The sequence below is a fragment of the Sceloporus undulatus genome, chromosome 6, assembly GCF_019175285.1.
Source record: "Sceloporus undulatus isolate JIND9_A2432 ecotype Alabama chromosome 6, SceUnd_v1.1, whole genome shotgun sequence".
NCBI classification, from domain to species: domain Eukaryota; kingdom Metazoa; phylum Chordata; class Lepidosauria; order Squamata; family Phrynosomatidae; genus Sceloporus; species Sceloporus undulatus.
Genome location: NC_056527.1, coordinates 5008597 through 5035307, shown reverse-complemented (window position 1 = coordinate 5035307; position 26711 = coordinate 5008597). Strand labels below are relative to the sequence as shown.

The following is a 26711-nucleotide window of genomic DNA, read 5'->3' as shown; positions in this document are numbered from 1 at the left end:
AATAATAATAATAATAATAATAATAATAATAATAATAATAATAATTTTCCCACCTCTCCCAGGTGGATCGAGGCAGGATCACAGCCCAGTAAAATACACAACATACAATAATAAATTATGATAAAAAATGTAACTACTAATTCTGTATAGTGTCTAGATCGAGAGACGTCATAGTGGCACTCTATTCTGCTTTGGTCAGGTCTCACCTGGAATAATCCTGTCTCCAGTTCTGGGCACCACATTTGAAAAGGGATGTTGAAAAGCTGGAGCATGTCCCAAGGGGGGCCACCAAAATGGTGAAGGGTCTGGAAACCACCAAGTGCTATGAGGAGCAGCTTGGGGAGCTGGGTCTGTTTAGCCTGGAGAAGAGATGGTTAAGAAGTGACATGATAGCCCTGTTTAAATATTTGAGGGGGTGCCATATTGAAGATGGAGCAAACTTGTTTTCTGTTGCTCTAGGACCCAAAACAATGGATGCAAGCTCCAGGAAAAGAGATTCCACCTCAATATTAGGAGGAACTTCCTGACAGCAAGAGCTATTTGACATTGCAACACACTCCTTCCTCAGAGAGCGGCGGAGTCTCCTTCTTTATAGGTCTTCAAACAGAGGATGGATGGCCATCTGTCAATGGGGATGCTTTGATTGTGAGTTCCTGCATGGCAGAATGGGGTTGGATTGGATGGCCTTTGGGGTCTCTTCCAACTCTAAGATTCAATCTATGTACCAGTTCCTCCAGGCTTGCAATAACCCTGCTCTGAGCTCAGCAGCTTGGAATACTACTTTGTCCAAAGAAAAATCACACACAGAAGGCTGAGCTAGAAAGCCAAGGTCAAAAGCTCCAGAAAAATCTGCTTGCACCCATTAGAGCTGTCCGGCCGCTGTGTGTTTGTGTGGAAAACAGGTGGCTGCTTCTGTGATTGACAGTGTGGAAAGGGAAACATCATTGTGAGTGCAGAACATTTCACTTGCTCCCTGAAACTAGGCCATCAAATGGCATTAGTCTGCAAAAGTTTATTATTATCATCATCATCATCATCATCATCATCATCTGGGCGGGGGGGAATCTATGCAAAAATAGTAAAATACAGTCATCCCTCCTTATCCAAGGACTTTTTAATCCATGGATTCAAGCATCCACAGCTTGGAAACATTTTCTAAAAATATAAATTCTAAGAAGCAAACCATGATTTCCCCATTTTATATGAGGGACACCATTTCACTTTGCCATTGTATTTAATGGGATTTGAGCATCCATGGATTTTGGTATCCATGAGGGGTCCTGGAACCAAACCTTAGCGGATGCCAAGGATCCACTGTACAAACAAACACCTTTATTAGAATTAAGAGGTATGTGTGAAAGAGAGACAAAGGGTGCATCTACACAATAGAAATAATGCAGTTCGATGCCACTTTAAGAGCTGGACCTCCACTGTATGGAACCTTGGAATCTGTAGTTTTACAAGGTCTCTGCCAAAGAGTGCTGGTGCCTCACAAAACTACAAAACCCAGGATTCTCTAGGATGGAGCCATGGCAGTAAAACTGGTGTCAAACAGCATTATTTTGACAAGGTAGATGCTCCCCAAGTCCATTTTTTAACCTCAGCATCACATGCAAATACATCAGAAGTGATGTTCCAGCACCATTTGGCCAAATTTCTTCTTCTTTGTGTGTGGAAGGATGTGGCTCTGGAGTCTAGGTGCTCCAAAGCTCTGCACTTGTGAATGGCTTAGTAAAAATGGTGTCCCCTATATTATATGGCAAAATATACATCTGCTTTTGGGAATTCATATTTTTGGGGAATATTTTCAAGCCATGCATGGTTTAAAGAATCCTGGAACATGTCCTATATCTCCTGTCAGTATCACCAATTTATGGGTCCTCTTTTAAAGCTTGTACTCATTACAACACAGTAATGTTGGTAATACTTGGACCATCCAACAGTGCTGTACAAATGCCAAGTATTCTTTGGTGGAGCAATGTGTTTTGTACATTGTTTTCCAACTTTAGGGAGCCAACCTGGTGTAGAGGTTTGAGAACTGGACTATGACTCTGAAGATCAGAGTTTGGAGATCCAGAGAAAACTCTGGAGATAAGACTGGAAATCCCAGCTCAGCCACGTAAACTTACTGGGTGACCTTAGGCAAGTCACACTCTTTCAGCCTCGGAGGATGGCCATGGCAAACTCCCCTCTGAAGAAACTTACCAAGAAAACCCCATGGTAGATTCACCTTAGGGTTGCTGTAAGTCAGAAACAACTTGAAGGCAGACAACATCATTCAGCTTTAACATTGGTTTGAACTACTTCAAAACATTAAAAATGGAAGTGAAAAATCGAACCAGAGACTTCTAACCCATGTTCTGTTCCAAAGATGCAAAGAGGCTTCTAACTCATGGGAAGCAATAAAGAGACAAGTCAGCTAACCAGTCTGTCATGAAGTACTAACCTGTCAAACACCTTCAGCTGACATAAAGGTGAGGACAAGGCACCATATTTAATGACATTGGCCCAGATGAGTATATAACTGGAAGCTGAACATTTCAGTGCTGCAATCTTCCAGACTCGCTGCCTCCAGCAGCATAACATACGGAGATCCTATTTCCAAAACCTGGCAATGAAAAAGCTACTCACAAGTTCACGGCTGCGGTGGTACTGGAGAACAACATAGCATTTATACAGCAGTGTAACATTCAAACTGTGCCACATATACTGGTTTGGATCCAGACCATCACTGGGTCAGTTGGACTCAATGGGAAAGTTTAATCAAGTCCCATTACTTCAAGGAATCTGCTCTAACTGTGACCAAACTGGGATCCATCCAATGAAGATTAACCCTACTATCCCTTAAAACTCTGCCAGAACACTTGTTTCCTAACCAAGCAGACTCTCCAAGATGCAACTTCTCACCAGGGAAGTCTCTGATCAAATCTTTTTCTTTCTTTCTTTAAATTCAAAACGCTTCTGTTTCCAAGCATTCCAGATAAGGAAGCTCAACCTGTGCTACTAAATGTACTGAAATGAGACTGTGTCTGAAGAATGCCTTAAACAAAGAGCTTGTATATGGTCAGATAACCTAAATGGACTATGGCTGCAATACTAGACTTACTACCAATCCCCATGAACAGTAGGGTTTACTCCTGAGTAAACACACACAGGATAGCAAAGGCCCCTTCCCACTTTGCTCCATCAATTTCTTCCTAACTTGGCATTTCTCTCCCAAATTTCTTGAAATCACGCAACCACAACCACTGTGATTTAAATATTAAATACTTTAATTAAGTGTTAGCCAGCACACATAACAGTTATTCGATACCAATTATCAAAATAAGAGGCTTACACAGAAAACAGCAGCAGATCATTAACAAAACAGAAGAGAACAATATTGGCAATCATACCAATTCAGAGAGAAAAAACATGACATATAAAGACAACGTTGGAACTTTTCACTCACCATGATTTCTTTAAAGTATTCACCATAAGTTTTAATAAACCTTTTTTAAGATATTATAATAATTTACATCTTTCTACTGTAATACAGTTGTGTTACTATAATTTAGAAGTGCACACCTGCTAAGTGACAGCTAGTCTTGGCTAAACATATTTCTTTTTCACTTAACGCAATGCCAAAGGAGATCCCCGCAGGCCAGCGTCATCACCGTCATCACCCAGAAAGTTAAAAGAGAGGTAGAAATTATTGTTGTTATTACTTTTGCAGCTTTCAGAACCACCGTTGTTTCCAAATACAATGAATCAGCACCTGAACTGTCCAGTGATGAAGTCTCACATCGACTGACCTTGCTGTGAACATATTCCTGTTCAATTTGCTGAATCTCTATAACAGGCTTTTCATGTTACTAGCAGTGTACACATTTTCACTATTACTATTTACTAAAAAAACCTGACATTTTGATCTTCACATCATTTATAATAAAAATAAAAGGCAAGCTTAAGTTTCCAAACACACTGGAGATTGCTTTATTCAGAAGAAAAACCTATGAGTTGGTTCTAGATTTAATCAGTCAACCTGCTGAGAGACATGGCTAACCGAAGCCTCATTGATAATTTGATTTCAGTGGATCTACTCTGAGAAATCTGGAACAAAAGCAATGGTTCTGCAAACAAAAAGAGGCCTTCTGTCCTGATTTATTCCAAGCTGACCCTCCATCTCATCTATTTAGCAAGCAAACATAATTATTAAAGCTTCCCTGGCAAAGCAGTAGACAACAAACAATTATGCATCTGTTTATCGCAAGTAGTGTCAACGAACATTTCCCCCTTCCTTTTGGAAACCTCAACAAGGGGGAAAGGAAAAATAAATAACAGGGATGCTTGAAAACTCCACCTGTATGTGATGATTCTGATATTTGCATTGGTAGTATTTCTAAGAAGCTTGATGAATGTATTCATGTTTTTAAAACAAATGGAAAGTTGGGACAAACACCGTCTTTAAGAACAAGCTGCCAGGTGCTATGAAAGTCTGTTGCAAAAGCTTTAAGTACAACTATTCTTTTTCACAAACTGACAGAAAGATACAAAAAGGTTTAAGTGTGCTGGTGACTGAGATTCATAAAACCATGCAGGGAATCATTTCAATCATTTCTATAAAAGAAAAGGACAAATCAATAGAGACAGAGACAAAAGTCAGAAAGTCTGTCCACTAACTGTCACAGAAAAATAGCCAGCTTTAACAGAAAAGCAACCCAGAACAAATCTCATTCTGGAATTTGTTGATACAAAAAAATAAATGAGAACAAAACAAATAATTAAAATCAAGGGCAATAAATGCTTTTAAAAGTGAATCATATTATCTAACAGTTATTTTTCATGCACTGACACAATTATAGTCCCACATCCAGAGAAAGCTGCAAAGCATTCCATGTGTCTAGCAGGGCTTTCTCAAAATAACAGGTCCTTGTGCCACATGGCAAACCACAGTCAAAATTAGTTTCAATAGCAGTGCATGATATTGGTACACAAGTCTTTTCAGGGACCCTCAAACCTAGACAATTCTATAAATTCCAGCCCCAATATTGCAAATTTTGCAGCTGTAGCAATCTTTGGGTTAGCATTTTAGTAGAGACTTACTGGGGCTAACTCTAAAAATCTATGACTTGAGTTCTGTTTAAAGAACCATTTCTCTCTGCTCCCACAAACGGGGGAATAGTAAAAGCAGGTTTCATAGCACCTGATTTCTGCTTCACCTCTCAGCATTCCCTAATGGTCAGAGCACAATAGATAGAAAGCAGAGAGCTACATAGGGAGTTCAATAAACTCATCTCTCCTCTCATCTTCCATTACTTTCACTTGATTCAGGTCATTATACAATTCACTTATGTGAGAGACTATAGCTAAAGTCCTCTCCAAGGCTAAATTTTGCAGCATTCATGTAGAATCAGATCCTCAACATTAAAAAGTCCTACAGAAATAAGCAAAACTACGAACAAGAAGCCAGAAATGGATCCAGCAGACATTGGGCTTGATAGTAATCTGGTACCAATTCAGGTTCCCCAGTCATTGCTCCTCACCAGTGTCCAGGCCCACAGCTCTCATGTATGAGAAAACTAAAGAACTAACCTTTACAAGGAGTTTGCAACACACATAACATCCCAGACAAACTTACTAAAGAAACTGGTTTAGAAAAATCAACATTTGCATATATCTGTGCTGCATAATTTAATACATCTGGTATTAGTCATCACTGGGAAGTTTAGCAAGGAGTAGGGACTTCAGTGCACTGCATTTGGAGAAGCAGTACATGTTTTAGCCCAAATCAGAGGATCAAAGAGTTGCATTGGTTTCAGTACTGATAACCTCATGTTCAAATTACCTACAGAGCTTAATTTTTCATGTTATTCAAAAGCAAGGGTTTGCTGCCAAGGTAATTCAGAGTGCCGCATCCAACTGGCTACAGGTGCCTTGAAAACGGTGGACTTACTGAAGAATTTTTAAGGAACAGGCACAGCCTCCATGTGTTTGTGGAGGCAGAGGGAAGAGAAACACCCAACACACCTTCATTTATACAATATAAGGAATGGCCCAGATTAGCATCTAGGGCTAAACGCTGTACAACAATCATATAGCTCCATCTGATGAACCCATGCATTCATTCTGCTTCATAGCCAATCCATGCCATAACAAATGTGATTATCAGCCAAAGGCACAATAAATCTCACTGCAATACTGCCAGGAATCATTCTGAACAAAAGGGTGTCTAAATAAGAAAAAAGAATACTGTTGAAAACTGAATTCTAACATAAATACATAAGATGTAACTGCATTCTTTGGTGAGATATGATACAGTGTACTACCATTTAATGAAGGGGCTAAGAATGCAAATAAAGCAAATTGAGAACAGGTATTTCTAGGCTACATAATTAAAACAAGCACCCTGTAAATATTCTAAAGTTTGGGAACCTAGTGCTGAAAATTGATTATGAAACATCCATACCATAAAACTATAGTTACCAAATGCTTCTTAATAGATATCCCTTTAAATATATTGCTCAGTTGCAACAAAAACTGAGCCCACAGCTATATATCTTAAAGACTTTTAAAAGGCACATTACTTGTAACAACCAATGACAATCACTGTTTTCAACAATTTACACAGATTCAGTGTGCCTAACACACACATTACTACACTCCTGGAGAAATAAAATGATTTTATAAACGGGAAAAAACAGTCTACCAAATTACAGTTTAACACAGCAATCTTACTAAGACTTATATCCAATTTATCATACTTGAAAATAGTTCTAATCCACAAAAAGATTTGACTTTAAGACACTTAGTGCAAAATGCACAAACTTTACTTCTTTAGCATTAATATTTAGGCAAAAAGTAAAGCAAGAACAAACATATTTGTTTCATTTTCCTTTAAGAACATGGCACTCTGCAGACTGTGCCCTTCTATTATTCCTTTGTTTTGGGGCTAAAAAAGGAGAATGTGAGGTATTTGCAACTTCCTGTTACACAGCTAAGTCCTTGTACTCACTATACAACATCTATCCTAAACATTCACAAGTTGGAAATTGAAAAATGAGGGAATTATATGACGAATGAAGAAATTATGTCTTACAGAGCAGTGTGCAATTTAACGTATTAAACAAGTGAAGCATGTTCTCAGTTTGTAAAATAGACATTGTTTTCCTTCAAGTATCCCTCAATTCTTAGAATTAAAAGGAACTGGTCATTCTATTAACATTTAAAATACAAACAGTTCACTTGGTTATCAGTACAAAGAGGTCATCTAACCCTTTACAAGTTTGCTAAAAGGTTAATACTCATAAGTAAGAATACTCACCAACATTAAAATGCCAATCCAGACATTCATTTGACACACAGAAATTCTAGGGAAACACATGCACATATAAAAGTTGACAAATTTCCCCTTTCACTGCAATGAGAGGGACAGCTTTCCACAAAAGCACTCCAGATATTCTATTGTGGAACTGTCCCCAACATTACCATGAAATGGGAAGCCTGTATTTTCAGACAGCAAACTCAATGACTACCAGTGAGATGTCTGGACTGGGGCACCACTGGTTCCAGTTCTCAACTTCTACATTCACAATGGCATGTAACATCTCTGATTGTCCAAGACACAGCATGAAGTCTAGTGACAGTGATTTTACATACAAAATTCCTTCATGCGAAAACAAAATCAGCCAGCTTTGGTAGCCTAGGATAGAATTAGTTTTATGGAACCTTTTCTACAAACATCTCATCTCCACAAACATAATGCAGTGTATACACTTACAGATTATATATACACATGCAGACCCTGAGCATACATTAAGCCTGATTATTAGGTCTGGCAAGGGATCAAAGTGTACAATAAAATAAGAATATACAGATACAGATAAATAGATTGATATAGATATTAACCCTTAAAATAAATACTCAAATAACTAATCACTACATTTTTGAAGAAGTGCATACTATTATAAATATTGGATTTAAGCCACCAAGGCATCAAAATCTTCCATTTCTAACACTAAATGATTTAATCTCCTTGTCGAATGCTCACCATAATACAACATTTAACACTCTTCATTCAGGACCTACTTCTGTTTTCCTTTCAAAACAGATTCTGCTTTATCACTTGACCTACAAAAACTGAAGTTTAGATAAGTCCAAATGGAAACTTAGGCTAAAAACATAGCATTAGTCTGTTAATATTTGTTGCTGATTACTTGAGCCAGACCATTGGAAATGAACTCAAGAACTTCAGCCCCTGACAATAACACAACAGAAATGTTTACTACTCAGTTAAAAACCAAAACCAATATTTAGTAAATAACTTTGGCACTTAGAAGATTATTATTACAAAATGAACAAATGAATGCTTTCAGTGGCATTGAAAAGTGTGCTAAATTATAAAACAACAGAACTGGCTAGGCCACTTGCTAGTTTCCTAGTAAATGGCTTGAGTCACAGCTTTGGATCAGTGCTCAAGAAGATACACTACTATTGCTTGTCTCTGCTTAGTCAACCCTATCTGTTTTACACTGAAGACACATACTACCAATACAAAGACTGCTGTGACACTTTTACAAGAACACGTGTATCTAGGCTTGAATAACAGCAGTGGAAATACAGCACGGATGAGCAAGATTTGCCGAGAGTGTGGAGTATCTTCTACTCTGCTTTAAGACTTGCTTGAATCTGCTCATTTGATGACCTGTTGCAGTTCATCGCGGTTCTCCCTCTTGTTTCGTATGCCTTCATGCCTCATGACACTGTTCGCTTGGAAACTGCCATTTGTCGGACAGAGTTCCTGCAATGCCTTTTCCACCTCCTCCTTTTTTGCCAGAGCGCTTGCGGATGTTTTGGGAAGAGTCATCTGAAGAGCACACCATAAAGCTGTACGTGCTTTTCGTGTGAAGAAAGCCAGTTCTTTAATGGCAGCTGCCAGAGCAAGGACATCTATAATAGAATAAGTATATAATTATTTGCAAATTCATCAGGGTGAATTTTTGCAGTAATTGAAGAGAAAGTTTAGGGGAAAATCTGAAGAAGCAGGCTAGAGATGGGACTACTTCAGGATATGCATTTTTCCTATTAATTTCTTGTGACTTCCAAATCAGCATTTCAGAATTAAACAGACATGTATGTAGCTCCATGCGCCTTGTACTATGAGACTTAAATACAGATCTCTACAGAAGGGAACAGCAGAGTCTTCCAGCTCCTATTACATTCAGCTTCAGCACTTATCTTGAGGGGGGAATCTAAAGCTCAGGTCCAGAATCTTCCTGAAATATTAATGAATGTTTAGGCACATAAGAAATGTTATAATTTTAAGAGTTGTCCTCCTATTATCCTAGTTGCTGTTTGAATATACTTGTCACAAGGGTTGAGTCCAGATTCCTTCTAAACAAAAACAAAAAGGAATGCAGGAATGTCCTTTTCCATTATTACAATTTTTAGTGCATTTTTCCAGTGCTTGTATAAGGAGATCACTGAAAGTCTTTATATCAACCCACTGCTGCTATTTTACTAATTTATTTTATTATTACAGAAATGTCTTTTTCACCTTGTTCTGGTGGCTGAACCAACACTTTGGTCCAACTTTCATCCTGACTCACCTGTGGCCATAAGCAATCCACATTATGATCTCCTTTCTTACAGAGCGCTAAGTTCAGTGTTTAAATGAGGAGTACATCTTACTGTCTAACTACCTAGCCCTATTGTTTTTAATAAGTCACTGTCTTTACCTACATGACTGAAACATGGATTCCCTGAATGAGCAGCAGCAATGAAAAACAATGAAGACATTTGCTGTTGGTACACTGAAAATGGGGAACAGTTCTTGAGGAACTGCTGTAACAGCAAAAGTGCAGTTAAGATCACAAGATATTAGCTTTATTTTTTTAAAAAAATAAGCTTTAGCTTTTTTGTTTCTTGAAATAAGTAAGAAAAATGACTCTCGTATTGATAAATTTACCATTTACTTGATTAACCATGTTCCCAAATAAACAGGGAGAGTATTTTAAAACCCAAACAGCTAATGTTGCTGTAGTGTTTCAGAGAAAGAAGAATAATTTCCTCTAAGACAGTGCTTCTCCAGTGTGCCAGGGACTGACTGGCTCTGTATTTGTGCCCACTGACTACAACTATTTCTTTCTTGACTTCCAGGAAATATCCTAAGGAAACTTCCAAATGTATACACAGGTAATTTATGCTGACTTAATCAAATCCATATAATGAATAAAAGCTATTTTATTGAGTCAAGGTCTAGTAATAACTGGCAAGTTTCTCAATAATCAAATAGAAATCACTTGCCTTTTTCATTATTATACCGAGATGTTCTTTGCCTTTGAGGATTAACAGAATTAACAACCTCAGCCTTGCGTCTTGCCTGAGTAGCCCAGATGGCTTCCAAGTGTCGTCCCAAAGTGGCGGTTATGTTTCTATGAATAGGACTACCACAAACATGCTCCATTTTCTCAATTAAAGTGTATACCTAAAAAAAAGTGACAATGTTTTATTGAAGAGCCAGCTAACTACACTCATTCTGTTATCAGGCACATCCTACTAGAGCGTCAGAGCTCTAATTCCAAATTTGTTCCCACAATCAATTCCTAAGGCTCTGCAGCATTGTCCAAAGCCCCTTGGTTTTGTGCCTCCCAGACTTGGATCTCCTTGTCACTGCAGAGAAAGGACACTGAGAAAATGAACGGCTAAGTAATGCACACAGAGTGAACACTTTGTAAAATCCAAACCAGTAAAGCAGAAAATGATTTGGAGAAGAAGCTGTTTCGAGCAATTCACTTGTCAACAAAAGAGGCAGCTATCACTTTAGCATGAGATATATTACATGGGCAAGGCTGGGAAAGAAGCAACAGCAATGCAGCACTTCATAATCAAAATGTAAGACTCTAGCCAGGCTCATCTGTACAGTGGGCCTTTGGTATTTGCTGGGGTTTGGTTTCAGGATTCCCCCATCGAGACTAAAATCTGTGGATGCTCAACTTCCATTATTTACAAAGGCACAGAGAAATTCTGTCCCTTATATAAAAAGGCAAAATCAAGGTTTGCTTTTTAATTAGTTTAAAAAATATATATTTAAAGCTGTGAATGGCTGAATCCGTATGAAGGGCTGGCTATATTGTTGCATTCTTCTTGGTATGTGTGTGTATGCATGTATGTGTGAAAGCAAAGAAGCACAGATTTATAGAGTTGTAAGGGCTGTCAAGGGTCATCTATTCCAACCCCATGCTGATACAGAAAATCGCCATCTATTGTATCCCTAAAAGATGGCCATCTTACCTCTGCTTAAAAACTTCAAATGAAGAAGGCATCTCTGACCTCCCCCCACCCCAGCTGCCAACTGGCTTCAAGGGAAAATGACAGTCCACCAATCCCCCCAAAATGCCAACTGTCCTAGAGTTTTAGATTTCTGGGGAGAAATCCTTCTAAGTTTGGCTTGATAAAACCTCAGCTTGTTCATCTGACAAAAATCTCCAGATACTGGTTACATTTTTAGAGTTGAAGCTCTTCTGATAGTGCTAATCAATAGATATGTGTCGTTATCATAAAGAGAATATTCCATTCTAAAGCTCTGGACAAGCACAGAATCTCAGATGCTGATATCAAGCCTCACAAAACTCTTTGTCACACGTAGCCAGGTTGTTCTGGATGTCTCACCTTTGCACTCATCTTCATTTAATGCACAGAGAATGGAGGGGAGGATTGGAAAACACACAGAGTCTGGGATAGGACCAGGACATGTGCTGCCACTTCATACACTAGCTCTCCTCACATGTTCCTTCCATGTGCAAGGCTATACTGCAGAACCCACTGCCTACGGCGCATAACAGACCGCCTGTTTGGGGCGGCCTGTAGGCGCTCCTTTCCCCGCCGGATCAGGGCCTCAGCTGCCAGAACGGCAGCCTCCAAGGCCCCAATCCACTGCTTTCCAGGCCACGTCCCCGCAGCCTGGAAAGGGGTGTCCTTGGGGCTTCATGCCCCAAGGACACCCGACGGTGGCGGGGAGGAGGAGAAAGGGGCCACTCGGCCCCTTTCTCCTTTGCATCGCTGGCGCAGCCGTCTAAAGGCTGCGCCAGCGACGCAAACCGCGGAAGGAGCTCCGTTTCAGAGTTCCTTCATGCACCGCAGAAAGGGCACTCTATGCCCCCTCCGGTGGCGCAAAGATGTCACGTCCGCGCCGCCCCGTCTGGAGGCGGTGCGTTCGTGACATCGTAATGGCGCCCCCCGTGTGGAACGGGTGCTGCCATTTTGTACGTCCTGGGGACGTATTGGGGTTAGGTGCATGCGTAAGGCACGCACTTTGCCTAACCCTAGTACGTCCCCAGGACATACTTTATGCCCGTTTGTAATGGGCCATTGTTTTCAATAATTTCCAGTTCGTGAAGTTAGGTGAAAGATTATTATTATTTTTTAAAGTTGGCTAATGCTGACTTACATGAATCTGGAAGGGCTGTCCCAATGACACACCAGCCTTAAAAAATGCTCACCCTTGCCTGCTCTCGAAATTGCTCCACAATCAGACGATCCACTCTGGAAGGCTTAGCAGGAAGATGGGAAAATGGAGTGTTATTTGAACTGGATGCTCGCTTCCCTGGGAAATGTCTTGCTAGATCTGCCTCTGTCTGAAGAGAACATAACAAAAGAATCTATCATGGCATGTTCCACTCTTTATTGCCATTTCTCCATTTGTACTTCAGACACATGTCTTCTTTTTCAAGCTCCTGGTAAAGCCATTATACATTATGCATTTTTAGCTAACAATAAAAGAGTAAAAGTGTTTCCAGCTAATGTCACCACATCTAAAGCCAGACAAAAATCAGTTAAGTAGTGAAAATACTGTGGACTTGAATTATTCTCTAACATACAAGTGAACAATTGTTGTCTTGTTCCAACCACCACCACCCTGCCATTTTCTCTAGTCTTTTTTTGCAAAGTGAGTCCTGCAAAATAAATACTAAAATAAAAAAATTGAGCAGATGAGATTCTGTAGGTCTGAATAACCACAGAGCAAGAGTATGCAATTATGAGAGGCTAGGAAGCTGTGTTAGCCTCGCAGGAGGACTTAGAAGTCTGCACACCTACATCATGCAACCTTGGAATTTTTTTAAAGGCTCCCAATGCCCTTTAGGGAGCACAGGACATATTCCCACCATGTTTTTAGGACCCCCTGGGGCATCTCAGGAAAGCCCATTTTTAAACAACATAAAGCAAAGAGACCCTAGAGAAAAAGGTGTCTTCCCCGAAATAACCAATTCAAGTAATTAGTAGTGGGCTAAAATGGATATAGAATTTAACTGTTCCGGGTGCAAATTATGAGAAGTCCTCATCAGAGGTTGCTGTTAAAAGTGTTTGGACTCTTCAACGGAATGCTGAGCTTAGCCCAAAATTCTGATTTTGACATTAGTTTTCCCATCCAGACATCACATTAAGCAATTCAGGTTTCCCAAAGAGGTTATTATTTTCCATAACTTGAACTATATTTGACTGCTGCTTAAGCATCTTTACCAAACATTCAAGAAGCCCTTCATTTTGCCCTAGATGTCATCTGGAAAAGACCTGCGGTACATGGTATACTTAATTAACAGAAGTAGATTTGTCTGCTAATGTTATTAACTCCGCCTACATTTAAGCTTACCACAGACTATGTTGCTTACCTTTTTCCGTTCCCTCTCTAGAGCTCTCAACTGTTCGTAACACTCTTCCAGATGAATATGAAGCTCATTTGCTGGTCCACTACGATTCTTTGGAGGCTTGTAGTGGTTAAGAGGTGGCGGAAAGGCAAAGTATGGTGCAGCTATATCTCCACCGCAGAGGTCATTAATGAAAGGACTTAAATGGGGCAAATCATCATACTGAAGAAGATCAACAAGTTCAGACAATGGAAATGGCAACAGGGAGAATGCAGCATTAATTGGTGATAAAAATGGCTGAGGACTGAATGGAGAAAAATTAGGCACATGCTTATAATTAGACACTAATGGGAAAAGAGGAAGGAAAGTAGGGTTCAGATAATCAGGTAAAGTAGCACCATTCTGTTCTTGTTTTCTTCTCAAAAGATCAAACTGTGTTCGATCTGGATCTAGGTATCCTGCAGGTTGAATCCAACTATTTTTACGCCCTCTTTCATTCTGCCCTGTTCTCTCATCAATATTGTATCGAGTCTCCTTAATGCAAAATCTGTGGTTCTGAGCAGACTGGTTTACAGAATATTGCTGTGATATACCACTGGAGGAAACATTACTTGGCATTTTACTATAGCACCCCTCTGTACTAGCTAAGGAATCGTTCTGGGAGTGTCCAGTGGGGTTATGTTGCTTCTGGCATTCTGTACAACTGGAAAATCCTGAACTGTTGGAAACATCAGTGAATAATTGCTGTTTTCTGTCTTTCCTTGAGGATACCATTGGTGAAATTTGTGAGTAAGGAGGCTGGGTGACAGATTCATTCGTAGAAGACCCACTTGACAAAGCTGAAGACAACTGAGAACGTACTTGCATTTGGTTCCCATATGTTACAGGTGATGTAGCCATTGCACTTTGCATTTTAATTTCCAGCCATGTATACCCGTTGTAAGATGAATTCATATTCTCTGCAACTGGTTTTAGAGGCAACGGGTTACTTGAGCCTTTTCCAGGATGTACAGGGATTTTATGTTGAGTATGACTAAAATTTGTGTCCATGCTGGTGCTATTGGGCTTGTTCTGTGTGCAGCTCTCCTGAAATTTTGTATTCATCCCGTCAGGAAAGCTATTTTCCTTATTAAGTGCTTGACTGAGAGTGTGTGCAGATGAACAGCCAAAGGGTTCAGAGTCATGAGCAGCTGTAAAACCTGTACATCTTTTGGGACACAAACTGTTTTCCTTGATCACTGGGTCCCATATTCTATCTGTACAAGAATTAGACAAGTGTGTAAAATACTTGCTTGATCCTTCTGTTCCATTTCTCCCAACCATGCCTCCTGCACTCTCTGTTTTTTGGCATTCTTTGGTATCTTTTATCCGAGACTGAGGCAAGGAAGCGCTCCCACTGCCACTGTTTAATTGCTTGTCATAATTGCATACATATGCAAAGCTGCCCAGGTGATTGATTCCATCATTCTTAAAAGCCTTGCTTTCTGGATCAGCACTCTTCAAGATCTCACTGGATGACTGAACGATGGGCTGTGAAGGTGCAAACCAGGGTCTTATGGCAGGGAGATCATCGGGTTCTTTTGTAAACAATTCTACAGAGGATGTCTTTCCCAAGCTTTCTTCACAAGGCTTCGGTATACCAAATAAATTACAGTCTTCATTTTGCAAACCTTTTATAGGAAAAAGCTCTGAGAAGCTACCATAGTTTTCAAAGTCTGATGACCATACTGGTGGAAATAATTTTGATAGAGAATGCCTGTAATGATAACAGATGTTTCACTGTTAAATATATTCTGTCTCTAGAGTAATGAACTCAAACATTTTACCCTTGGGACCCCTCCCCCTTTACATCTATATGTGGAGATTGTGCCCCTTCCCACTCGGTGTAGTATATTAATAAAAATACTGTTTATTTAGTCTGCATATTTTCATTTGCATATTGATGTATATTCATATTTTAACATTTTACAAGGAAATAACATTGTTCAAATTAGAACAGTTTTATTTAAGGACTGTAAATTCAATACAGTATTTAACTCAACGCATGTGTAAATTTTGCTCATAACAAAGGTTTGGGGGAAAAAGGAGGAGGAGAGATCAGGGTCTCCAAGTCTCACACACGTCCCTTGAGCATCTCTCACACAAACACCCTGCCGGTCTCACTCTGTTTGAGAACTACTAAATTCTCAGATCTAGATTAATGCAGCTCAGTCTGCATCCTACTGCACACTTACTTAAGAGTTTTATTTATAGGGAATTTACACTAAAGGCCAAAACACACTGCAGAAATAATCCAGTTTGACACCACTTTAACTGCCCTAGCTCAGTGCTAGAGACTTCTGGGAACTGTAGTTTTGGCACCAGAGCTCTCTGACAGAGAAGGCTAAATGTCTCACAAACACTATAAATCTTAGAATTCCCAAGCACTGGTCCAGGGCAGTTAAAGCAGCGTCAAACTGGACTCTTTCTGCAGTGTCTTTTGACCCACAGAACTTCCCACATAAATGATCCTTTGGTTAAAAATGTTAGTTGAGATATAGGGAACAACATATTCAATTAGGTTTGCGTGCCACCTTAAAGTAACTATTTATATAAATGATTTTCAGTTTACCAGTCTGTAACAGGTTCTTGTTTGTTTGGCTCTTCTAAGATGTTTGTCACTAAACCAAATCCATCGGGGCCATTCCCAAAGTATGATAGATTTTCTTGTGTCCTGAAAATAAAGAAGGGGAAAAAATGAAGAAAAATGAATTCTCTTAATCAAGCCCTTATAAATTTCTTTCATGACAATATCTTTATGTGGCTTACAGTTCCGCAAGACACTTTCTAGATTATACAGAATAGAATATAAAAAAGAAACAAGATGAAAACTTATAAAGAAAAGGATATAAAATAGCAAATGACAAAATTCATCTGTATCAGTAAATCATCTAAAGGTAAGAACACTTAAACGTTACACATGCACACCCCTCAAGAAAACCAGAGGACCAGGCACAGTATGAAATAGAGATGTTATTATGACTTACCAGTCATATTGGCCCAGAACAGACAGGCTCTTTGGCACGTTTGATGACACGCTAGGGTTGCCTCGGGACGGCGCTTCCACACATCCTGCAACCCTAGCATTTGACAAGGGCGTCAAAATGGTGGCACCCTGTACACACGGCGTAATGAGTGTGCCACTGTGGCGTTCTTTTTCCGCCACCAGGAAACCTTGCCGTTTGGCAGCTGAGGTTCCCTCCGGCGGAAAACCAGGCACCGTCAGGCTGCCTTTTTTGAGCGGTCTGTACCCCACCATAGACAGTTTTTCACCATCAACCTGCTAAGCACACCATTTGTTCAGCAGGAACAAATAAGAAGTAAGAATGAGTAAAAATAACCCAGAGCTTGGGCTTTATATATTATTGGGGGTTTTTTAAAAAAAAATATATGCCCTGCCCTATAGTATAGGGTTTTAGAGGAATTCTTCTTGCTGTCCTGTGTTTGATTATTACTGCGTCCTGCCCATCCTCATGCCTATTCCTCATTACCTCGGGTGGAATGTGCCATAGTAGTGTGCTATGTTACTTGCTAATAATATGCTGCTTTGCTCATTTCAGGGATGTTGTGTGTTTGTGGGAGGAGAAGACTGGCATTTCAATCACTGTACAAGGCTACCCAGAGGTGGGGAATTGTCCTTCCATTTTTAAACTTTAAAAATAAGGGTACCCTACTGCTGTGCTAGGCCATGTCAAGTAAACCAGGTGGCTTCCTGCCAAGTGTTACACCACAAGGAGTGCTCATCTCTATCATGTCAGAAGGTGCAAGTATGGATTCATGCAGTGGGGAGAAAGCAACTTGTTTCTGTGCTACTCTGCAGTGTAGGACATGATATAAAGCAGAAGATGGAGAACCAATGGGGCATAGCAAAGCCCTCAGAAATGGAGGGGGGGTATCCTACAGTCAGGGCAGATGTAGGACATACTTCCATGTGACCACTCTGGCTAAATCAAACTGACTGGATGGTGTACAAACCCTATTCTGAGATTTAATGGATGGGAGTGGAAGGAAGCTCTGCTCAATAACTAAGTAAGTATGGAAACTTCAGGCCCTGTATCCCATCAACCTGAATGTATATGCAACTTGTCATACATGATGATTTATGACTTATGATTTATAATAGCATCATCACAGTGACATGATTTATAATAGCATCATCACAGTGACATGATTTATTTATGATGGCATTGTGATGATTGATTTACAACATTTGAATTATGCAATAATGTTGTGGCCATCTTTGTTAGTCAATGAAACAATGTCCAGCCCATACTGTCCCAGCACAATCACTGTTTTAGGCTGTATAAATGACCAGCTGAAACAAACCATGCTTCTCTTATAAATAAGAATCAGTTGTTCTGTTCTGCAACAATACTCCTCACTAACCGATCATGACATGTTAAGAAACCTAACTGCTAGCATTTAAAGCACGAGAAAAGTATACTGAAGAGCCAGAATCCATTGTTCCAGTCAAAAGAAATTTACAGAAAGTGCCACAAGATGGCAGTCACTTCTTACCTTTTTTTGATGTGGTCATGTAAAGAAGGACCAGCATTGGCATCGTCTCCACATGTCGACCAACTACTATATAACTGGGGAGATTCCACACTGGATGGTGTATTAGTTATTCCTCCAAACAGCAGGGGACGCAGCTGTGTATCCATTTCTTGCTGAGTGCTATTTACCTGAGATGAAATTAAATGGTGACCGGTTCTAAAAGCAAATAACTTTACAGCTCAAATAACCCAAGAAACACACTCACTCCAGAAAAAAGCAAAGCTTTGTGTCTGTGAATAAGAGGAGAGATATAGTTGTAAAAATAGCTGTAAACAACCCAATTATGTATTTTAAGGTTTTTAGAGTTCATGGAGGGGCTACTGAGAAAATAAAATGTTATTCTATCATGATTCAGGAAAAGTATTCTTACTGGCAGAGGTACCTGAACACTGGAATTTGGTTACATATTTTTTTATATTAAAAAGAGACGTTAAACAACATTGTGCAAGCATACATATACAGTATTGGGTTGTAATCCCTTCAGATCATGGAGAACAGTTACTAAGTGAATGCATTCCCAAGGACTCACCTGTGGCTTATAATAATCGAAAGTGGCGCTCTGTTTAACCATGTCCCCATTTTCTTCGTGCAAATTGTTGTTTCCAAACTGAGCATTCCCAAACAAACAGAGGTTGGAAGTCTTAATCTGTTTCACCTGTAAAGATAATTCATCATTACAACTGACAAGTTTACAAAGTAATGACACTATTCCTGTCTTGAAATGAAGCAGCATGCAGAATAATATTCTGAAGAAAAAAATTACTACAAGCAGAGTGCAAAATGAGTAAGGAACACAATTCAGTCTACTACTTCATATGAACTGGAAAAGCTGTTTTTGGGCTGCAACCGCACCACAGAAATAATCCAGTTTGACACCGCTTTAACGGATATGGCTTGGTGCTATGGAAAATATAAATATACATCAATGCACGAATGAAAATATGCACACTAAATAAGTATTCAAACTATGTTGAGTGGGAGGGGGCAATGTCTCCACACATAGTGAATCCCACTGTGGGAGAAAGGCGGGACATAAATCTTGGAAACAAATAAATAAGATAAAACAAAACTGTGGGAACTGTAGTTTTGTGAGACATGTAGCCTTCTCTGTCAGAGAGCTCTGTTGCCAGGATCAACTACAATTCCCAGGCTTCCCTAGCACTGAGCCAGGGCAGTTAAAGCAGCCTCAAACTGGATTATTTCTGCAGTGTGTTGTGGACCTAAAGCTCTGCTCCAAAGAGCTAAACTCTAACCTTCACTAACATTTCTTATCACAAAGTTCAAAAGACCACACTTTAGGATGAAAACAGTGGTGTCTTGTAAAGAACTCCATCTTCACTTTACGGCAGCAAACTCTTCTTTCTCCTGCCCTGCTGTTCTCTCCCTGAAGGACCTGTTATATTTTCCCACTTCCTCTTCCAGGATTACAGTCATTTTCTGGTGTGCCCCTCTCTTCTCCTGACTATTGTTGGTGTTGTTAACTCCCTTCGAGTCAATCTCGACTCATGGCGACCCTGTGGATGAGACATCTCCAAGACCCCCTATCCGCCACTACTCTGCTTAGTTCCTGCAAACTCACACCCAGGACCACCTTAACAGAGTCCATCCATCGATCCTTCCTCTCTTTCTCCTTCCCTCCACTTTTCCTAGCATAATTGTCTTTTCCAAAGTGTCGTTCTTTCTCATGATGTGGCCAAGGTACTACAGCCTCAGTTTTGTCATCTTGGCTTCCAGGGAAATATCAGGCTTGATCTGTTCAAGGACCCATCTGTTTGTCTTTTTGGCCGTCCATATTATCCCCAGCACTCTTTTCCAGCACCACAGCTCAAAAGAATGTATTTTTCTTCTTATCCGCTTTTCTTAATTGTCCAGCTCTTGCATCCATACCTCCGTACATGGAGGCATGCAGACATGGTAGCCATGAGGAGAGACGGGGAAGAAATAAAATAACAACAACAACAACAACATTAATTAGGGAACACAATGGCTTGGGTGATGCTCACTTTTGTGTTTAACTGCACATCTTTACTCTTTTATATTTGTTGTTTTTATGTACAGCGCTGTGCAAATCTACAGCGCTATATAAATAAATAAATAAATAAATAAATAAGGATCGTTTTTAGCTCTTTCATCTCTGTCCTTCCCATTCCTAGTTTTCTTCTTATCTCTTGACTGAAGTCTCAGTTCTGATCAATGTCTGTTCCAAGGTAGGAGAAATCTTTTACTATCTCTAGGATGAATTTATGTAGATCCACCATGCTTATTATTATTATTAATTTATAGAGATAGGAAAAGTGCAGCCTGAGGATGGGGTCTTATGTTACCGTCCTTTTATTTTATTTTTTCGTCCCCTCTCCACAAAACAGCCCAAACCCCAAAACCAAACCAGAAAGTGACAAGTGACCTCTAACCAGCCAAGATATTATCCCTTGATGTGCCATTGCAGCTCACTGAGGCTCCAGAAGAGCTGGAAATGGCCCTCTGAGTTTGTCAGCCCCTAATCTACTGGCCCTGGGAGGCCTATCTTTTAGCCAAGATTCACCAGAATCCACTCAGATCCTTCAGCAAACATAGAATCACAGAATCATAGAATAATAGAGTTGGAAGAGACCGCAAAGGGCCATCCAGTCCAACTCCCTGCCATGCAGGAATTCCAAATCAAAGCAGCCCCAACAGATGGCCATCCAGCCTCTGTTTAAAGACCTCCAAGGAGGGAGATTCCACTACACTCTGAGGAAGGAGTGTGTTCCACTGTCGAACAGCCCTTACTGTCAGGAAATTCTTCCTAATGTTAAGGTGGAATCTCTTTTGCTGTAGCTTGCATCCCTTGTTCCAGGTCCTGTTCTCTGGAGCAGCAGAAAACAAGCTTGCTCCCTCCTCAATATGACTTCCCTTCAAATATTTAAACAGGGCTATCATATCACCTCTTAACCTCTCCAGTCTTGCAACTCACCCATGGCTGGCAAATGGATGTCAATAAATTACTCCCAAGGGAACAGCTTTTTTGTGGCTGGGAGAAGGTTCCTAGCCCAGCACTACTGAAAGAAGGTAAGATATTTTAAAAAGTATGTATACTCTATATACTCATGTACAAGTCTAGAAATTTAGTCAAATAATTGACCCCAAAGGCCTGGCTTGACTTACCCACACACATCCCCTGCTGAAAGACAAGTGTGTCGTCTGTCCTGGAAGCACTGACCCTTGTCTACGCTTTCGTCCATCCAAACAAAATAGTTATGACTGTCAGGATTTTTAAAGTTGTTTGACATTGTTTTCCTTTGCTTCAGCCTAGTGGTCACCAAACTGTGCCCTTGAAGGGATTTTGGACTTCAGCTCCCAAAATCCCAGACTCCTGGCCAATATGGGGACCACTGCTTTAGATTCTTGTTACGCTGCCCCTAAGTCTTACTCTGAACTTATCTACGAGTTATATCAAAATCGATAATTTTGGGCCCAAAACTTGCCCTTAACTTATACAAGAAGTTGACATATAGTTGAGTATAAACAGTCATTATCATGCTCTCTTTTTAGTTTTGCTTACCAAACAAAAATTAAATGTGCTAACCTACTTCCGAATCCATTTAGGGCTGTGGAAAAACCTTTGATCGATCCCAGAAAATGTCCCCCACTGCCCCAGTCAAAGGCTGTTTTAGTATCTCTTGGCAACTTAGCCCTCTATAGCTCACTCTTAAGTCTTTAGCAATTAGGATTAACTCTCCCTTGCACCAAATTCTGGAATATAATGTTGAGGGTATTAAAAAAAAAGCCCTACATAGATGGCTAATGTAACAGCCTTGAATACAAATCAGAAAATGGTTCTTTGCCTTTTACACTCCTCCTCTCCCCTGGATTCAGTCTTGGGTGGAAATTATGAAAACGTTTCTTAAATCTCCAAACCAACCTGCTCAGGAGTTACTCTGGTTGCTTCCTGCACTTGTGGCCCATCATGAATGCCAACTTCTGGGGGAAGAAAGGAGACGCTATCTTGACAAACATTTTGCCCTGCTTTTAAGTCCAGCTTAGCAGCCTATACTGTACAACGCCGCTGCTATGGGACGCTTACGCATGACTACTCTGACCGTTACTACTTGCATACAGAAACCGTTGCCAGGTTATGGCGGTGTCTCTTCTCCACCCGCCAGAGAAACAGAATAAACAAAACAAACAAAAGCAAGGGAAATGCAAGCATGAATCTACCCAGATGCATAGTCAGAAGATTTATGGCATTACTAATAGAGGGAGGTTCAACAGGAATGGTGCAAAACCAAGTGAGAACAGCTTTACTTTTGCACCATTCTTTCTGCGATCACCCAGTACAGCTTCTAAACCCTTGATCTACACACACACATATACAGGCTTGGTGTTACTTTACACCCACAATATTCTCCAAATGTACAATTCCTGATTAAATAGATCTGGAGTGAGAAGCATCCCCTTTGCCTCTTCCCAGATGTTAAACTGTGAGGGGCGCTGGCTGCATTTTCTAGCATGAGAAACATCAAGCTTACATTTTGGCTTTCCTCCTTCACAGACAGCCTCAGTCTTGTTTGATGTCACTAGAATACCAGTATGCAAACGTATTATGGGAATTGTAGTCTTCTGGCTATTGTGATATACAGAGAGAGAGAGAGCAGAAAGCTTGCATATTACACAGAAGCTTCCAAAACCATTGCAACGACACTCTTTTATCTATGAACTGGGAACTGAAACACCAGTTTTTCCATTTTCAAAGTACAGTATTTCAAAGAGCTGAATGCTTCCAGTGGTTAGGAAATAGTCTCTGGAGTTTATCCCATGAAGGAGAGCGGGAGCTTATCCCATGAATATCCCAGAAAAGTTGCATAATTACGCGAAGCAACATCACACGCACAAAACAAACTATTAAAGTGGTCACAAAGAAGCATCAACGCGCATCTTTTTACTTTTGGGATTTCAGAGGCAATGCATTGCCAATATCACTTTATTTGTGCAATTGCGTGTAATAATCATTCGTGCAATTACTTGCCATTTTTGCTTTATTTGCAGGATGCTTTAAAGGCACTTTAATCTCTCTTTAGTGCCGAAATGAGCCCCAGTGTGATAAACTCCTATGCGTCATAAGACACTTTCTCACGTTCTCATACATTTCGTACAGCGCAAGGAATTTTAGCTCAACTTTGGAAATGTTTTAGTAAAAAGAAGTCTGAGATCCTTCCCATACCAACCTTTCCTTCCACAATGTCTTAAAGCACAACTGTGTGTGTAACAGCAGAGCTACTGTTTAACCCCACTTACAACCAGTATGAACCAGTGTGGTGTAGTGGTTTGAGTGTCAGCCTACAACTCTGGAGACCAGGGTTCAATTCCCAGCTTAGCCATGAAGCCCGCTGGGTGAGTTTGGCCAAGTCACACTCTCCCAGCCTCAGAGGATGGTTAAACCATCGTGAGCTACTCAGCCTTCCCTCTCAGGGAACTCTGGTGCCACAATGAACTACCAAATCCCAGGATTCCATAGCATGGAGCAATTATCCCATACAACTCAAAAGGTACTTCTGAGTAAACAGGCTGAATTAGGCTGCAGAGGCAATGCAGCTTGACAGCACTTTAAACTGCCACGGCTCAATGTCATTGAATCCTGGGATTTGTAGTTTATAAGGGGTCCCAGAGCTCTTGAAGAATGAAGGCTAAGTGTCTCCCAGAACTACAAATCCCAGAATCCCACAGCATGGAGCTGTGGCAGGTTAAAGCGGTGCGGAAATGCATTATTTCTGCAGTGCAGATGTAGACAAAGGCCCATTACAGACGGGCTCTTGAGGCGCCCCCATCATGTGCTAGGGGTTGCCCGGGGACCTAGCGTCCACACCAGCCTCACCCCTAGCACATGATGGGGGCGTAATAATGGTGGCGCCCTATACACACAGGTGCCGCCATTATTATGTTCTGGACGCATTATTACATTCCGGACGTCTTGCGGCGTCATAACCACGCTGCAGGAAGAAGCGCCATTTTGGGGCTTCTTTTTTGCTCCGCACGGGAGCCACGCAGTTTGGCTGCTGCAGCTCCCACTCGGAGCAACCAGCAGCGCCGGCAGACCGTCGCTTTTAGGCGATCTGTAACGCGCCTAATTCAGCATGTTTGCTCAGCTGTAAAATCTTTTGATTCCAATGGGCTCAGTGTCCTGTCTCCATGGCCATGGAGCCCTGGGATTTGTAGTTCACTGGCACCCCAAGCCACTCTGACAGGGAAGTGTCTCACAGAACTACAAATCCCATAATGCCATGGTACAGAGTTATTTCTAGAGTGCAGATGAGCTCAGAAGGTGCATGTCTTCTCCCTCAGCAATGCCTCCCAACGCCAGGGAAGGCAAAAGACTATGAAGTCACAGAATCATAGAGTTGGAAGAGACCCCCAAGGGCCATTCAGTCCAACCCCCTTCTTCTGCCATGCAGGAACTCTCAGTCAAAGCATCCCCATTGAGAGATGGCCATCAGCCTCTGCTTGAAGACCTCCAAGGAAGGAGACTCCACTACAATCTCCGAGGAAGGAGTGTGTTCCTCTGTCAAACAGCCCTGACTCTCAGGAAGTTCCTCCTAATGTTGAGCTGGAATCTCTTTTCCTGGAGCTTACATCCATTGATCTGGGTCCTGTTCTCTGGAGCAGCAGAAAACAAGCTTGCTCCCTCTTCAACATGACATCCTTTCAAATATTTAAACAGGGCTATCATATCACCTCTTAACCATCTCTTCTCCAGGCTAAACATCCCCAGCTCCCTAAGTCTCTCCTCACAGGGCTTCATGGTTTCCAGCCCCTTCACCATTTTAGCCGCCCTCCTTTGGACACATGGCTCCAGTTTCTCCACATCCTTTTTGAATTGTGTTGCCCAGAACTGGACACAGTGTTATTCCAGGTGGGGCCTGACCAGAGCAGAATAAAGGGGCACTGTTACTTCCCTCGATCTAGACACTAGACTTCTATTGGTGCAGCCTAGAATCGCATTGGCCTCTTTCGCTGCAGCGTCGCACTGTTGGCTCATGTCCAGCCTGTAGTGCCAGAGCAAATCTGAGAAGCCTAGCCCCAGTTCTAAGTCATTGATAAAGACGTTGAACAGCCCTGGGCCCAGGAAACAAAGGGGCCAAGCCCACCCCTGCCCTCTTCCCCCTCAAGGCCTCACCTCTGGCCGCGGGGTCCGTCCGGCTGGGAAGGGAGCAGCCAGAGAGCGAGCTCCGTCCGCCACCATCTTTAATAGTCTTCTTCCTTTTTCCTTCCAACAGCTGAGAGGGGGGGAAAAAAGAACGAAGGGGCGGGGCCAAAAAGCCAGGGATCGATTGGCTGGCAAGCAAAGAGGCGGGGCTTGGCGTCCCCGAACTTTGCCGCCGTGTCCTATCAGCGCCGCTGGGAGGCGGGGATTAGTTGGCCACGCCACGCCCACCTCCGAGGGAGGGGGCGGCCTCGAGCGCGCGCTCCTTCCCGCCAAAGCGCTAACGGCGTCTCTGCGCCGACTTTTACCTCAAGCCAAGTTGTGCGCATGGGCGCGTCCCGCCATTGACTCACTGGCTGACTGAGGCGGGGGCGGGGCTTAAAAATAGCCGTTAACGGCTGCGAGGGTGACTGACAGTCGGTGGGCGGGGTTTTCTCGTCCTTTCTGACAAATGGCGACGCAGCCTCAGAGGAAGGCAAAATATATTGGTCTATAAATAAAGCCACCAATCCTAGTGCTTTTATGATTAAATAAATAGATATTGCCCTCGTCTTCCTCAGAGGAAAACAGGAGGGAAAATGCAACCACTAGGAGCCAAGAGTGGCTTTACTGGTAAACAAATACATTTCGCCCTTGCCTTCCTCTGAGGCTGAGAGAGTGTGACTTCGCCCCAAGGTTCCCCACATCCAAGCAAGGATCCGAATCCTGGCCTCCCAGTGTCCCAGTCCAACAAGCAAAACAACTGCCCCAGTCAAAAAGGCTTCTTGTCGGAATGGAAAGTTCCAGAAGGTCCTACAACGGTTCACAGAATCATGGAGTTGGCAGAGACCCCAAAAGGGCCACCCGGTCCAGCCCCCTTCTGCCCTGCAGGAACTCCCAATCACAGCATCCCCATTGACAGATGGCCATCCAGCCTCTGCTTAAAGACAGCCTCCAAAGAAGTGTGTTCCTCTGTCGAGCAGCCCTTACTCTCAGCAAGATCCTCCTAATGTTGAGCTGGAATCTCTTTTCCTATTCTCTGGAGCAGCAGAAAACAAGCTTATTCCCTTTTCCATATTATATCTTTCCCAATTTAAACAGGGCTCGGTCTCATATCACCTCTTAACCTTATTTTCCCCAGGCTAAACCTCCCCAGCTCCCTAAGTCTCTCCTCATAGGGCTTCATGGTTTCCAGACCCTTCACCATTTTGGTTGCCCTCCTTTGGACACATGGCTCCAGTTTCTCAACGTCCTTCTTGAATTGTTTTGCCCAGAACTGGACACAGGATTGTTCCAGATGAGGCCTGACCAGAGCAGAAGAGAGTGGCACTATGGCT

General features: G+C 41.6%; 1 protein-coding gene across 7 annotated transcripts; it reads right to left on the bottom strand.

Annotated features, from left to right (window-relative positions):
- Positions 1-3249: 3249 nt before the first annotated feature.
- Positions 3250-25453, bottom strand: LOC121935578 (meiosis-specific coiled-coil domain-containing protein MEIOC-like). Of its 7 annotated transcripts, none has more exons than XR_006104821.1 (9): positions 25369-25453; positions 18748-18873; positions 18180-18346; positions 16234-16335; positions 13647-15378; positions 12480-12614; positions 10285-10465; positions 6306-8928; positions 3250-6272 (listed from the first exon to the last, which is right to left on the bottom strand). XR_006104821.1 is itself a non-coding variant. In XM_042477249.1 (9 exons), the coding sequence occupies exons 3-9, from the start codon at positions 18787-18789 to the stop codon at positions 8672-8674; spliced, it is 2616 nt and encodes an 871-aa protein (XP_042333183.1). In that variant the 5' UTR covers positions 18790-18873; positions 22727-22821; positions 25369-25446; the 3' UTR covers positions 3250-8671. The 7 variants fall into 7 exon arrangements, 6 of the variants coding, with proteins under 6 accessions (XP_042333183.1, XP_042333181.1, XP_042333184.1 ...); XM_042477249.1 differs by adding an exon at positions 22727-22821 and having other exon boundaries at positions 3250-8928; positions 25369-25446; XM_042477247.1 differs by having other exon boundaries at positions 3250-8928.
- Between the last annotated feature and the right edge of the window lie 1258 nt (positions 25454-26711).

Bases quoted from the DNA above. Each gene is read 5' to 3' on its own strand.
- LOC121935578 (XM_042477247.1), bottom strand. From the start codon at position 25,434: ATGGTGGCGGACGGAGCTCGCTCTCTGGCTGCTCCCTTCCCAGCCGGA. The intron at 18,874-25,368 runs GTGAGGCCTTGA...TTATCTTTACAG, and splicing joins GACGGACCCCGCGGCCAGAG to GTGAAACAGATTAAGACTTC. The intron at 16,336-18,179 runs GTAAGAAGTGAC...CTTTATTTTCAG, and splicing joins CATGACCACATCAAAAAAAG to GACACAAGAAAATCTATCAT.